This window comes from Excalfactoria chinensis, chromosome 15 (genome assembly GCF_039878825.1).
Source record: "Excalfactoria chinensis isolate bCotChi1 chromosome 15, bCotChi1.hap2, whole genome shotgun sequence".
NCBI lineage: Eukaryota > Metazoa > Chordata > Aves > Galliformes > Phasianidae > Excalfactoria > Excalfactoria chinensis.
The window spans coordinates 7,923,258-7,938,549 of NC_092839.1; the positions used below are offsets into that span (position 1 = coordinate 7,923,258).

Here is a 15,292-nt window from a genome sequence, read left to right on the forward strand (position 1 = left end):
TAACAGCTCCAACTTCATCGGTTTCGTTTAGTCAGAGAAGAAATCACTCTTCAAAGTTCTACTACTGTAATTTTACATGAATATTAAAAGTTTGGCACAACCCGCTACCTAAATTGGTTCACTCCAAAGTGAAGGAAGAGCTTATTTTGGACGGAAATACAGAGCAGAACGCTGATCTACCCGTATCTCCACATCCATAAACAGGTTTCATGATCCATAAATAGACTAAACACCTAATTTTAGGTCATAATGCAAATGTTGGCTGAAGTTACTGAGCGGTATTTGGAGACTCTCTCTCACAAGCCAGCATTTGAAGTGCTGCAAGCTAAGTTGGCAGAGCTTTCAGTGCTAAATTATTTATCAAATATTTAACTCCTTCTGATTTGAAGTCCATGTGCTTGGTTTTATTCTAACTAAAGCCATTAAAAATGATATACTAAATATCAGCACTGGACATACATCTGTTTTTCTTTCCCCTAAATACATCTTTCATAAGATTTTGCCAAATTTGTATGTATAACGGCCACATATTCTATCTAGTTGTTTTCTTTTCCCCAATTTGTTGCAATGTTAAGAGTATTCTAAATAGCACAAAGGTATTTCAGGCCTTCATTCTGTAAGAAAACACACACTTCTAGTTCTAAACTGTCTGGAGAGATACCAACAATTGTGGAATCTCCTTTGCTGAGAAAAGGGTTCTCATTACAATTTGTCTACTTTTAAGTTCTAGATTTCCACTATTGCCAACAAAGTCCTCAATAAATCACTCTTTCTACTGAAAACTACCATTGATCTTTTTTCTTTCACGAGTTGCTCTGACATCCACACGTGAAAACTGCTAAATAACTGAAGTGTGTATGTGAAACAGAAAAGTAAATTCACATACAGGAAACCATCCCTCAATGTAGAGCATCCCAAACACGTATTACATCCGGTAAAAATACTTGAAATGATGTAAATAAATGTGAATTTTCTTCTGTTTTTCAGTCACCCACGTCAATGTTTTTGGAGATCTTCTATGTACTATAGCAGTTCAGAGGTCCTCAGTTGCGTTCCAAATCCAGTTCAGAGAACAGGAGAAATTCATCATCTGTATGTGCCTGATGGAACTGGCTGAGACAGCAGGAATATCTACTAACCAGGACTTCTGGAGTGACAGGGTTTGACTGCCCTCTCCCTCCTCCCCCCTCCAGCCATATTAATCAACACATCTTACACTGCCTACAGCATAATGCTTTTAAAGTCCTTTTTTCAAGTCTTCTGTTAGAAGGCACACGATTAAATTTAAGGAGACGATGACCACTTTGTATAAAATGTTTTTATTGAGTATTTAATAAATAAATAAATAAATAAGCTGAATTCCATTAGATGTCATTAAAGAGTGTGGATTACATGTATTTTATGCTATGGTTTGAATACATACATAAAAAGCAAGAACAGCTTACCTGATATTTTTTCCCCTATATACTGGACTCTGGTTTTAAAATACGGATACGTCTTAGCACAACTATGAGGTAAAGCCTCCTGAAGTCTAAATGGGCCTTCCATTAAAGATGTCTGTACCTTTGGAACCTTGCATCTATTGTGGTGTTTTAACATACTTTGCCTAACAAATGTGGATTTATATTTGCCTCAAACACAGAGAAAATTCAAGCCAAACACCACTTCCAATAATTTTAACTGTAAATAGAAGCACGTAATATAACTCACCCACACCAACTGCTGCCTACCACCTATCTGACGGAATATGATTTCCCCACTCCCATCAAAGTGACTTTCAGAAGTCAGTGATTCATCTAGCTGGCTCTACCATGCACAGAACACTTGAAGCAGCTTGTGCACATGTGTTGCATGAAGCACAATGCAGAGCAGCCTAGCGGCCAATACATTGAAACCACTGTAAATATTACCTTTGTCTTCACAGGCTTCGACTCCTCTGAAGGCTGAGAGTTTCCTGCTTGATATAAGTGACAGTGCACCATTCGTAGGGACCTAAGGCTTTGTGGATTTATGGGATGCTGAAAGTAGGGTGGGTTCATTGCTTTCTTTGTTTGGGTTGTTTGTTTGATGTGGCTGTTCTACACAGTCAATTTTATAGCAAAAACATCCTCCTAATAGCAAGTATGCAATTGGGTAGAAAGGCCAGGTGAGTTTCAGACTATTTTACTTTGAGACGGTTGACTCTTCAACTTTTCCCTATTTAATCTGTAGAAATGTTTTTATATGAAATATATACTTTTAATAACACGTTAAACATTTAACAGCTTGTTGCTGATTCTTCTTTTGTGATTTTACCTAGCATTTAATCTCCCCTATGTTTTGTGCTTACCTGGTCCCTCAAAGGGCAAGAGTTTGGAAGGTATTGGGTCCTTAGAACTCAGTGGGATCAGGTAGAGATCCTTGACATGTCTGTTGTTATTAGCTACAACACCAAAACGACCACGACTGCTAAAATAGGAGTAGAGAGAGATATAGGCCACTTCTTCTTCTTCTGTGGCAGGATGGAAACGAATCAAACACAATTCCTGTAATACAAAAGCAAAGCAGAAAAATTCAACCTGGAGCATATCAACAAATAAAAAGGTAAATGGCAAATTCCAGGGTTAAAAATAAGTTGTGTACTTATTGATCCACTACTTTTTCAAGGGATACTCTAAGAGAACGCCGCTGTTCAATTAGCAAAATTAAAACAGAATTAGGCTTGTCGTTTTCAGATATCCTAATTACTTTTGTATCTCACGTCAAGTTATCCGTCCTGAGTTTCTGAATACTCAATTATGAAAGAAACGGGAAAGTCTTATAGTTTCATAACTATTTCTACATGCTGTGCTTCAGTTTTACCACTTCTGAAGTGGTTTTAATAGTAAAACTAAATACATACACTTAATGAAAATGTCCGAGTTCTTAGCATTTGAATTTCTGCCTTTGATATTGAGTATGTAATTGTTTATAGTTCATCATTAAAAGCAGGAAGTCGTATGAAGATTTAACTGCTATGTAGGGGAAAGATGATCAGCAGCTCGATAAGCAAAACTGCTTCTTCAATAAATCAAACATGTCAAAGTAATAAGTGGTGGCAGTAGTTTTCTAGGTTTGACCTGTGCCAGTATTTCCTGATTATTAACTTATATCATCAAAAATTGTCATTTCTCATTGCTGCGTATTTCTTCTGTATTTTGCAAAGGATTTTAAGTGAATACCTTAGAAAGCGAAGATTTGAGTTTGCCAACATAATCCCAGACTGTCTTCGGTGAGATCCTCCCACCAATATGAATTGTATCTGGTAAATCCTAAACAAGAAGTATTACATGGTAGTATAAGCCAAGAGACTTCAGCTTTAACATAGCACAAATTGCCCCATCCCAGCAGCCCAGAGGATAATGCATCATTATATTTTAGTGGACTCTCAAGTGTACATTTCTGATTTCAAACAGCTCATTGCCAAATTTCAAGGTGTTAATTACGGCATGTTGCCAAACAACGACAGCAGCGGAAGGCCAAGTACTTTTGTTCACCCATCAGTTACTTCTCAGCTTTGACTTACAGAAAAGCTGTCGATCGTAATATGGGTTTTCTCCACATTTCCACTTTATAAAAGTTAATAAATTAAGGACAGTGTTTTTAATAAATGGCTAAAGAAATATTTTTAGCAGATCACACCAGTGATCCACCTGGCTGTGAGCAGAAGGGGGCACCTATTTTATAACACAGGCTATCAAACTTCTTTTCAAAACCTGAACCTGAAATAAAGCTACTATTCCATGGTAGATGCTCACACATACATATATACATTTAATAAAAGATACGAGAATTCTTCACAAATTTGTGAGGAATTTTTTAAAGGCTTTTTCTTCTCCTTAAGCTACTGCTCCTGCTTCCAAAGGGATGCCCATTTACCGCTGTCAGACTTCCAATAGAATATCCACAGTGACCTTAGCTATACTAGAAACTGGAATTGCAACATATTCTAAACACAAACACGTCAGTGCTAACCTCACTAAGATAATCAAAGCACCCGGAGACTGGATATGCTTTAGTGACAAATTTGGCCACACTCTGCATGTTAATAAATCCTTTCCAAATGGTGTTGAGACGAGAGAGGAAGAGGGAAGTGTCGCTGTCTTGAGGTGAGCGTGGCTCTGCAGTGCTGTAAAACAAATCCAAAACAGAAAAGTTAAGGATCACAGTAACAATGCTCCTTTCCTTTTTCTTTTCTTGCCTCCTCCTAAATAACAGAATCCTTTGTAATTGTTTTGTTAATGCTTCCCATTTACCAGGTATTAATGGGAAATGTGAGGATGAATTGAAAATATACTTGTAGCTACAGACAAGCAAAATGATGCTGAAAGATGTGATGTTTATGGAATCAGGGTTAGCACCAGCATTGTGATCCCTAGTATATAACAACTAATTTGAAATATGCAACTTCCACTGAATGAGACAACAACGTGCATCTGAAAGAGAATCTCATGTATAGAAAGTGGCTATGAACAAAACTATTTAAACTGCAGTTCCATAAGCATATCCTTAGCAATACTATGTTTTTTCTATTATATATATATATATATTCAGAGCTCATAAACAATGTCCTGCCTTTCATGCTGATCAATTGGTTAATTTTAATTTATATTCAGAAAGTCAGATGTAACAGTATCTTATTTTCATATACTTATTTTAATAGATGAAAATCTGAAGTACCTTTCAACCATCTCTCAAATACGCTCTTCCTACACTTAAATTTATATGGAGATTTTAACATCAAATACTTCTAAGTTTTACTTCTCTGTTGAAACACACCATAGAATCTTTGCTGTCAGTATTCACTGATGCTCAGAAAAAATTCACCAACCAGGGAAGGTGAATGAGGAGACTGTGCATTAAAATTCTGAATCGAGTTATTTGAACTTTCAAGCTGAATGTGCCTTTTGATTATTGGCAGAGGGGAGCAAGAGGAAGAGAAGAATAAACCAACTTTGAAGATAACTAGGCCACATAGCTTGCTATTAAATATACGCACTTGATGCTGGGTAACTGATGAACAGCTAAGTATCTTGGGTCTGGTGAAGACGATGGTTTTGTTAATATTGATTTGGGGACAGTCATAACCGGCTTTGACGCTTCCTGCTTTGATTCTCCCACTGAAACTTTCTCAGCTGCAGGACCAGAACGTGGGGCTGTTGCTGCAGTGCCAGAGGAGCTGCCCGAGGCTGTCCTTGGATCTCTACCAGAAACCGTTACAGTTGTGACAACTCCACCAGCACAAACAGCAGGAAAAGCTGAAGCTTCTTCAGGGACAGAAGAGTCAGTATTATTCTGGACTTGAGTCGCAGGAACATAAGATCTTTCTGTGTTTGACTGGGAAACCACTTCTGCTGCAGGCTCAACATCAATTTCCATTGCATCTTCAGATACTGCCTCTTTGGCAGGCTCTGCTGCTGCTGTCGGTGCAGAACTTTCGTACTTTGGCTGAACTTCTGGTTTAGATTTTGTCTCCACCTTTTTAACAGAAGACACTGACTTTGACTTCTTAGCTGGTACTTCATCTTCGGATGCTGAAATCTGACCTACAAATTCATTTGAAGTGCTTTTGGTTACTATTTGACACTGAAAATGTCGGAAGAGAAAAACAAATAAACATGCAAACAAAGCTCTTAAGAATTCTTCTAACATCAGACAAAGTCAACATGTAGATACCTGTACAGATTTTGCAGTTTAGATCAAAAAGATGGGCTCGGTGCTGACTTGTTGTATCCTTCAACATACTGCTAAAAACATCCAAAGAAGGAGCACTGTTTAATTTTGGTACGCTTCGTGCTGACTCTTGCTGCTCCTAAAAACAAACAAACAAGAACAAACATTCCGGTTGATCATCAATTTCAACCACAAAGAAATACTTTGGAAATGCGGTTAAATTCTTATGAAAGGAAAATGCTCACTGCACACCTACGAGGTAATATTCTTACAGTTCATTGAAACAGTTTGTATTTCAGAGGAAAAAACTGAAGCCTTATTTAGTTACCATTGATCTCCTTTGGTGTCCTCATGCTAAAGCAACAGCTAATACTTACGTCAGAATCAGACACTGGTGGAGAGTCTTCCATATTGGGATCAGGTGCATGTTCCCGTTTCACAGTTACTTTCTTGACTTCATGTGACTTTTTTCTTGACTCCACCACCTGAGAGAAATAAAACCACTTCAATGAGACGACTGCATATTTACTTTATAATTGCATTCTGTACTTTCTTGTTTGTTAGCTATTGGAAAACGCCTGCTGAAACTTATAATTATTCCTACTTTGTTAGGAAGAAAACAGTAACAGGAGCACTAAGGGCTGGTGAACTTGATTTTAATTCATACTTTACGACACAATGGAAAACCATACATCACTTACTGCTTTGGCTGGTTTCTCTTTCCATACAGACAGTTCTTTAGATAAAAGTTCTTCTGGTTTCATCCTCACAAGTTTTGACAGAGAGATTTCCCCATGGAGAACGCGATGAAAAAGTCCCTAAAAACAAAACAAAACACACTGTTGCTGTGCTGAAGAGAGCAGTAAGATAACAAAAAAGATATGTAGTGTTGAACTGTCAAAACTCTTGGATTTATTAATTCCCTATTAAAAATATTAATTAATTATAAGCAAAGTGGGAAAGGTTCAGCAACCAGAAAACAGGGAGGCAATAAAAATCTAGTACAAATTTTCCTAATTATCATAAAAAAGTCAATTTAACTGAACAGTCATTTCAGAAGTTGAACGGCCACTCCTGTTTTACATCTATTGCACAAATTAGAGGAAAGAAAACCCACAAAGTTAAAGTGCTCTCCAGTCAATATTTCCATCTGCAAAAGGTTTATTTTTCCCTATTAAAAGAGAAACAATCACATACAGAAGTAGTATCTGATATACACTACAAAATATCACAGGAGGAAGAATGAAGTCCATACTTAAGAATGCCATTCAGTGAATATTCCACTCCAAAGGCCCGAACTAATAATAATATATTTCAGTAAGTTTACTGTGAGAGGAAGTTCCAAACCTGATTTTTTGGGTCCTTGAGATTGAACATGATGCTACGGTATTTACTCTTGTATCGGTTGTCCGTAACGTGAAACAAATTAAACATCTCCTTCTCAATATTGAACGCTACTTTCCCTACTTCACTCTCTGTCATGACCAAATCGTCGCTATCGTTGACTCTGTGTAAAACAAGAAAGTGTCCGTGCATTTACGTTAGGCATGAATCTTCAGGTAACATTCATTAAAAAATAACCTCGCAGAGGAAGGAGCTAACCTGAGCTCCTCCACACCCAGCAGGGACTCAAGTCTCTTTTAAAAGACATCTCAAAACCAAAGTCTATCTCAGGACCTCGGGTAGTGACATACAGCAATCTTCTGCCTCTATCTACAGAAGGCATGAAAGACAGCCTGAATGAGCTGAGGTCAGCCTCTGTGACTGCTCCTGGCATCAAAGCGGGGCTTTCCATCATGAACTGCAGAGGAAGCCTGAGCTCTCCAGTTTTAAACTCAGACTTCCCATTGTGAACAACATTTCTAATTCAGAGACGCTACCAGACTGCGGTGGTGTAAGCCTTGACAGCTGACCACAGCTTTAACAGCACTTGTGGGACAACGTTTCAGCATTCTTTTTCTGATTTTATTTACAAGTGTTACAGTTACTAACTTTTCACTGTCACATTCCCAATGCTACTTTTGTACCACCTCTACATCTGCTAACACCGCCATTGCCAGGCTTTAACTTCAGATCACCTGCACCTCAAATGCTTCCGTGCTGCAGGTTAATTGTTCAGATGCCACTGCCTCAGCACAACTGGGATAGCGGCTTTGTGGGGTTTTCTTAAGAGCTTTCTCACATTCACACTGATTTTATTTTTAATAAACCTGAAACACCAAATGCATTTTCACCAACTTCTAGTATAAAGTTAAATCCCTCAATTTTGCTTATCAAGAAATAAAGCTGCAGGCTAAACAATTACTTCTAGGTATATAGAAGTAATATACAAATTAAGCTTCCTATACAAAATAAGTGCTCTGAATTCCCACCTCTTCCACAAAATTTCTTTTAGGGACCGCCGAATATTTTGTCGAATCTGAGAGTTGGGCTGTGACTGGATGGGGACAGCCGATACTTTCGCTTGACTACTTCCAGATGCAGTAGGAACGGAAGATGGAGCAGGTCTTTTGAGTCCTGCACCCAAACTGGAAGATGCAACTGGCTTTTTGGGAAGCGATGAGCCAGCAGGAGCTGAAGGCTTTGAAGGAACACTGTCTGATGAAGGCCATGTTTTCTTGGGTATTACGCCCTTGAAACTCCCAGTAGAAGACTTCAGTGGCTGTTTAGCTAGTGACAAGCTAGAGAAGGTTGAGGCCTTCTTGGGAAGAACATTTTTAGTGAGGGAAGATGTCTGTTTCTCTGCCACAGATGTTGAAGCAACAGCTCTCTTCGATGCCACTGTGTGCTCCGCTGCTTTGTCTTCCTTCTTCTTCTCTCCCTTTTGAGCTGTCAAAACAAACAAGAACAACACAATACTAAATGCTTACATTTATAACTCGCTATTTACAAGGGCCGTTGATCAATCTATAAACAAGTCTGTGAAATGACACCACTGGAGAATAACTACGAAGGAAACACATTTTGGGGGAAGAAATTTCCCTCGAATACAGAAGAATTTATCTTGTCAGACTGAAGAGTTTAACAGTTCCACTTCAGCTGTACAGACTGAAAATCACACACTGAAAAACAACTGAAAAAGGCACCACCTTCAAAGATTCCTCAGTTGGATTTCATGATCAAGCTCCAAAAAAAACCCACACTTACACAAAGTCAATGCGATCGTATCTTATATTTAGACTGGAAAAATTCTCATAGCAACTTGCAGAACTTTTTTATTGCGGAGGTTGACTCGAATAGATTCTACCAGTTTGCGACTGAATTTGTACCCTTGAAGTTTAAGAAATGCATTTTCCAGGCTTTTTAAAGAGCACGAGAAGAGAGCCAGGTTACATAACACAGAAGTTGCTTCAAGTTTTAACTACATTCTCCATCTACTCGGTCACTACCACAACTATAAACTATGATTAGATCTCCCTGTTTCAGTTTCCAGCTAAACTCTAGATTTACAGAATTAAACACAAAAACCACTGTTCAGGCTGTGGCCATCTAAATCCCATCATTTCATTCACAGTACCTGAGATTGCTGTTTAAACTAATTATTTTTTCTACCATTACTAAACAGAGTAATAGATATAATCACAGGTTTACATTAGACTTGTGTGGGACACAAAGCCAGCCATTCCTTCAGTTACTTTTTCATCCACCCACCTTCTGGCATCAGCAGGAACGATCCGGAATAACAAAATAACCCCAAAACAACCCTTTGTACAGCAAACAAGATTTGTTCCACCTCAGGTTACCAGAAATATCATTTTTGAAATACTATGGTTACAGCGGGCCAGCACTAACACACGTATCACAACAGTTCAAACAACGATGGGCTCTGAGTGAACCAACCTAATGAAATACAACACTTCCAATTAGAAGAGCCAAACTGACTCCCCCAAAAGTCTTTTTTTTCCCTCCTTTCACAAACCTGCAGTTAACTACCAACCAATTAACACATTAATCTGTATCTGATGCTTTCAACTAGTTAGGGTTTGTCAGCAGAAGAATTGGCCCAGAAGCTCTGGATGCAAAAAGCTGTATGCTCTCTGCAAAGGATTCAGGAACTTTAGATGACTTCACCAAACACCAAATAGGTCCCTCTTCACCTTCATTTGCTACAACAAGAGCAGAAATTATCACGAGTCTGATGCGTCCAACTTTCACACGTTCTGAAATAGACTTGAAATGAACAAAGGTGGAAGCACAGCCACAAAGCCTGATCTAAGAAACCTCAAACAGCATAAATTTTGAATGGAAATACAGTCACAAAAGGGAAAGGCTTGGATTGCTAAAGAAACATAATGCAAATACTCCCTTTGTGAATGAAACCCTGGATGTAACTGCCTGCCTCCTGGCTGTTCTCTCCAGCTCAGTTCTAATTGACCCTGAACACTCGTACACTCCTCCAGCAGAACGAATGCTTCTAACAGCTTTGTTACGTCGGCTCTTATCATCGCAGTTTCACCACAAATACATAAAACTGGTGTTTCAGGTCAACTAAAAATAAACGCTGCACCTGAACTTCCATTAGGCAAAGTACAGAAGCGTGTCTAAACCAGAACACAAAGCAAAGAAGCTGGAAGACCCAGAAGCATCATTTACCCTGCTTTCTTTTTAGTGCGTTTTTGTTTGGGAGAAATGTATTATTTCAGTTTTTCAGAGTGAAATTTATCTGAGGTGTAAAATGAGACAGCTGCCAAAACACACTGAAACCTTTCAAAGAATGTGGAGATCTTACTCTGAAGTAAACTGCTATTCTCCTGCTATTCCCTAGTCTGTCTCACTCGCTGTCAGACTGACCACAGAGCTGAGAGCCTCAGCAGGACCCACGCTGACTTCACTGATGTTCCTCCCAAAAAGCCTAACCCACCAACCCCACCATTATTTGTCAGGAGGTCTTCAGCCGTCCCAAGAGGGATTAGAAGCTATTGCTGATGGGTTTGGTTTGGTCAAATGAGGCATCCAGAGCTAAAAGAGGTAAAAAGCCAATATTAATGGTATTGAAAAGAGAGAAGATGAATATCCAGAATGTGTGTATGGATAAGTCTGCAGGAATTTCTCTGTTTCCGGGCTTACTGCATCTTCTACATGGACTTGCATCTCTTCAGTCAAGTGGGGCAGCAGCACCTTTCCGTGATGCACTATGGAAGGCAGGACAGCACAGCACAGGTTTCAACAAAATGACCACAGTACAATCCAGTCTGCAGTGCTAAGAGCTTTAGTTGTGCACAGCATCATTACAAACCATTAAATACTGAAATTATATTTAATACCCTATGCCCTCCAGTCACTTGTTCAGACTGGTTAACAAAAAGCATGTTGATAAAGCTAACTACGGCACAGCCAAGATGTTGTGTTAATCTAATGTTGTATATGTTAAAAAATACATCTGTACTCTAAACTTTATATTCCAAATAACTGCACTATGGGTAAGAATACATTCATGTAACATAAGTGGTACCAGTGCAAAGGTAGATTGAAGTTCCCCAGGACAGCAGAAACAGATGCACTGAAAAGGTTTCCAGCACATATGCTGTTTTTTCCGCTCCATGAAAATCTAATGGTTTCCCAAACTAAAGTATTACCTTATACCAACTAACACTGTCTGTCTATCTGCCTAACAGTACTTGATGGTACTGATTCTGTGGACACCTCACTGTATTTGAAGGCTATTAATGTGTGCATAGACAACAAAACATGGGTACTTAAATCCTGTATATGCTAATAACCTGCAATGGCAGCAAACGAACCTCATCTTAAAAATAAACCCATACCCCACATTGACTTTGAGAAAGCAAGTTTGACCTATCCAGGTTTCAGTTCCACTTGCACAGTCCAGCAGCACCAACTCCCTCTGCCCTTGGACAGGTCTTGCAGTCAGTGCCCAGGAGCCACAGCCGAGCACAGGGAGGGGAGCAGGACAGCCTCTTCTGCCAGCAGCTCACTGCCCTACTGGCTTAGTCGCAATGTCAGCACAGCCCCAAGACCTGTGCTATTATGGCAAGAGCGTGTTTGGGAAGCGTGTACAGAAACATGTACTCTCCCTGGTGAGCAGTATGTTAACACCCGTGGAATTGAATTTCTGAACAGATGTCACCGTTGTTCAGCAAACTGATGGAACCATAACAACCGGGTATTTGCTCAGACCGCGAGTTTCAAATCACTTCGCCTTGCAGATCACGAACAGCTTGAAGACACAGTCAATGCCTACTACACACGGGGGCTGCTGTGCTTTGTACTGCGATGTTTTCAGTCCTTTTTTAATCAGCAGCTCCAGCATACCTACAATAAATGCTCTTAAACCAATTTTAAAATGAAGACTACTACAGAACATCAGCTTATCCAGCCTGAATAGGGTTTCACCAGACAAAAGATCAGTGCCAGAAGGAAGCACCTGGTGACTCTTCCATCCAACACTTCTGAATCCCTGGACTTGATGTTAAAAGATACTTGAAACAAAACGACCCCCCCCTTTCCCTCCAGGAAATTCCCATCCTACCCATTTTGCCTTGTGAACCACTTACACAGCAACAGGATTCTTACTGACCGAAAAGAAGCGTGGGCTAAAAAAGACTTGAGGTACAGATGGAGCTAATGAGTCGGCTCATTGCCAGCGAGACCCAATGAGCACAAAGCTAGAAAGGTGTTTTGTTTCTTTTTGTTGTTTTTAAGGCTTATGAAACAGCATTATGGTTATCTTAACTACAGACATTACTATAATCTCCCCCCCCACTAGATGTCATCAGATACAGAACACCTCCCCTAAGGAAATTCCTGTTAAAGCTAAGCCACATATTGCAACATGTAGCTCAGAATGAAACTCCTTTAAGCAGTGCATAACTGCCACATTATCTGCTGTGTTACAGCTGAGCCTGTTCAAAGTCAGATGTTCAAGTATACTTCACTTCTCAGGTTCAGCACTGATGTTTCAGCATCATAACATGGGTTAGGTCCAATTGGAGAATGATTTCCACAATGTAGTACCGATAATTCTCCGTGAAGGACTTGCAGGATGCATTTGTGCTGTAATCCCTCACCTGCGTGGGCAAGCTGTGTTTTGCTGCACCACCACCACAAAAGCTGCCCACGGGAAACTTTGTTCTTCCCCCAGTCTCTTCAGAATTTTTCTGCAGAGACAGAACTCAAGCCCATTGTAAGTCTCTCTTCTCCTCCCAGTCTTCGGAATAGCAGCTTTAGGAAGCCACTTCAAGATACCCACCACCCCCTCACAGCTTCTATTTAAATTATCTCATTTGCGACACATTATTTTGCTGGAGACATCCAGTTACTCCAGTATTTAAACATCTGGAGAAGTGTGTTACGTTTTAACATTAACTGGATCACAGCTCTTTAAAGGTTGACAAATTTCTCGCTCAAGTTGTAAGCTACGCTTTAGGTGAACCACAGGCGACTGAAAAGTGTTTAGCAATGAGTTTTAAGGCTTAGATTTACATCAAAACCTCACAATAACAAAGTATCACAACCAGCAGCCCAGAACGTTACTGAAGTTCTGGTTTGTGAAAAGCATCTTGCAGTCATGGAAGTTATTTGCTACAGAATTGAAAACCTCGGCTCAAGGTTGCTCGTGCACAGAACTGCTGCCTCTACCACCTAACACTGTCTAATATTAGATGTGCTCTCCCTCCTCCCCTGCCTACACTCATGCTTTGGGTTCTTTCCCCTCCTCTGTGATAAGAGTTCCCTCAATAAAAAAAAGCCTTTTGAAGCAGATTGGTTACTGTAACCAAAAGGATTTGGCATCCTTTTCAGAAAAATAACAGCAAATTCACAATATTAGTGTAGTTTTGTGGTTAATGAAGCAATTATATCTATCAGAATGTATTCTCTGAAAACCTGTGTAAAGATTACTCTGAGCCAAGTAATTACACATTATCTAAGGACTGGAAACAGCACTTGCCTTAACCACAGCTTAAACGTCTGACAGAAATTCTGTTGTCAAAAGTAGTATTTAAAGAATTAAAAAAAAACACAAAACCCATTGGTTTTTATCCAGTCACTCCTGTACTGCAGCTGTCCAGTCTGAATGTGGCTCAGCAATTAAGCATCTCATCCCTATTTATCAATATTGTAGAGATCAGGAACAGCAAGTTTACCTCCCTAAAATGCTGAAATGGAAGATGGGAAAAAACCTCCCCAGCCAAATTTGGAACTACCGTTTTCCCAGCAGCTTCTATTCATCATTCAGCCCATGTCTTGCTGAAACTTGTCTCATGCAGCTGTGGTATGACTGACCCCTTCCTGAATGACTAGTGACAGAGATAACCTTAGCAGAGCAGCACATCAGCTCTCCACTCCAACACCGTGGCTGTTACAGAGCTTTAACTCATGAGCTTAGGTGAGATCTTTTGATGCATTACCTAACTAGAAACTGGACAAGATATACGGGTGAGCTGGTGCTTTAGATGTCAGTTATAAAGCACTCTACAATGGGAAGTTACTTACCAGTCAAGAAGCGCTTCTCACGTGCAGCCTTTGCAGTCACACTGCTGGGATGCATGCCTGACATCTGAGCCTCAGAAACTTGTCGGAGAGTCAATCCTGTTAGGTGCCACTGAAGCACCCTCTTGTGGCACTGAGCACTCAATGCTCAAGGCTGTGAAGGTGAGGTGTAGCTTGTAACAGCTCCTATTGCACGGCTGTGCAATTGCTGCTCTCCTGAAGCCTGGGGCTTTTTCAGGTTTGCTTTTTTGGTTGTTTTTGGCCTTGTCATTTCTCTCAGATAGCTCAGCATTAGTTTCAAGTCATTCAGAAGAGCTGAACTATTCTCATACAGGTTTGGGTGTTAGTTTCCACTATTAACTGCCTCTGAAACAGTGTGGAGAACTGTCCCTTTTCACTTTTAACATCAAATCAAACCTTATTACCAAAAACTAGCATTTAAGCTGTGCCTTTTTTGTTGTTGTTGTTGCTTCTCCTTGACTTTTTGAAGGAGATTTACCCATTTACCCATTCTGATCCACAAAAGCAGATCATAATCAAACTGGTTTTCTCTGCCAAGCCTCCACCTTCAGGCACACGAAGTGAATCTGCCATTAAAACTGACTGATTCATGAAACTGAGAGGCTTCTTTGTCATGGCGATTTGTTTGTACTGAAGCCAGCACCATAGCTATCTTCATGCAAATCTGTAACTTAAGACATGCAATGCTTTGTTTTAATCGACATTATGATTTATACTAGACAACTTCTTAACTATGTCAGCTCCTGAGAGAAAGAGAGGCACTGCTCACTGCTAAAAACAAGAGATCTTGTTTTCAAGAACCTTTTCTGGATCAGCACCATCATTCGTTGTAGGGACTGGCCATCTTCAGGTTCCAAGTTCAGTACAGAGATCAGCACAGCAAACCATCAGCACTAGTATCAGCAGCAATACTTGACTTCAAAGTGCAAGGAGATGGTCTCAATAAAACCCTTTTATTTGGGGACTATCACAGGAAGATCTTTTTCACCAGCTCTCCAGTCAATCAAGTTAACTTCAGAGAACTAAAGCAATATTAGTAAAAGAACGCAAAACAGCAATAGAGGGTGGTGAGGTGTTTTTTAATCAAACTTGCATCACTTTCCGTTTGGGTGACAAGAGGTAAACCACC

General features: G+C 39.8%; 1 protein-coding gene across 1 annotated transcript in view; it reads right to left on the reverse strand.

Annotated features, from left to right (window-relative positions):
* Positions 1-15,292, reverse strand: part of DIDO1 (death inducer-obliterator 1) — a 46,062-nt gene that overhangs the window by 7,925 nt on the left and 22,845 nt on the right. Inside the window, exons 8-16 of the mRNA XM_072349834.1 lie at positions 8,064-8,520; positions 7,039-7,198; positions 6,393-6,509; positions 6,069-6,176; positions 5,695-5,830; positions 5,018-5,564; positions 3,994-4,147; positions 3,201-3,290; positions 2,330-2,525 (exon numbers count right to left, since the gene is read on the reverse strand). Coding sequence (XP_072205935.1) covers positions 2,330-2,525; positions 3,201-3,290; positions 3,994-4,147; positions 5,018-5,564; positions 5,695-5,830; positions 6,069-6,176; positions 6,393-6,509; positions 7,039-7,198; positions 8,064-8,520 — 1,965 coding nt within the window. The remainder of the gene's footprint in view (positions 1-2,329; positions 2,526-3,200; positions 3,291-3,993; positions 4,148-5,017; positions 5,565-5,694; positions 5,831-6,068; positions 6,177-6,392; positions 6,510-7,038; positions 7,199-8,063; positions 8,521-15,292) is intronic.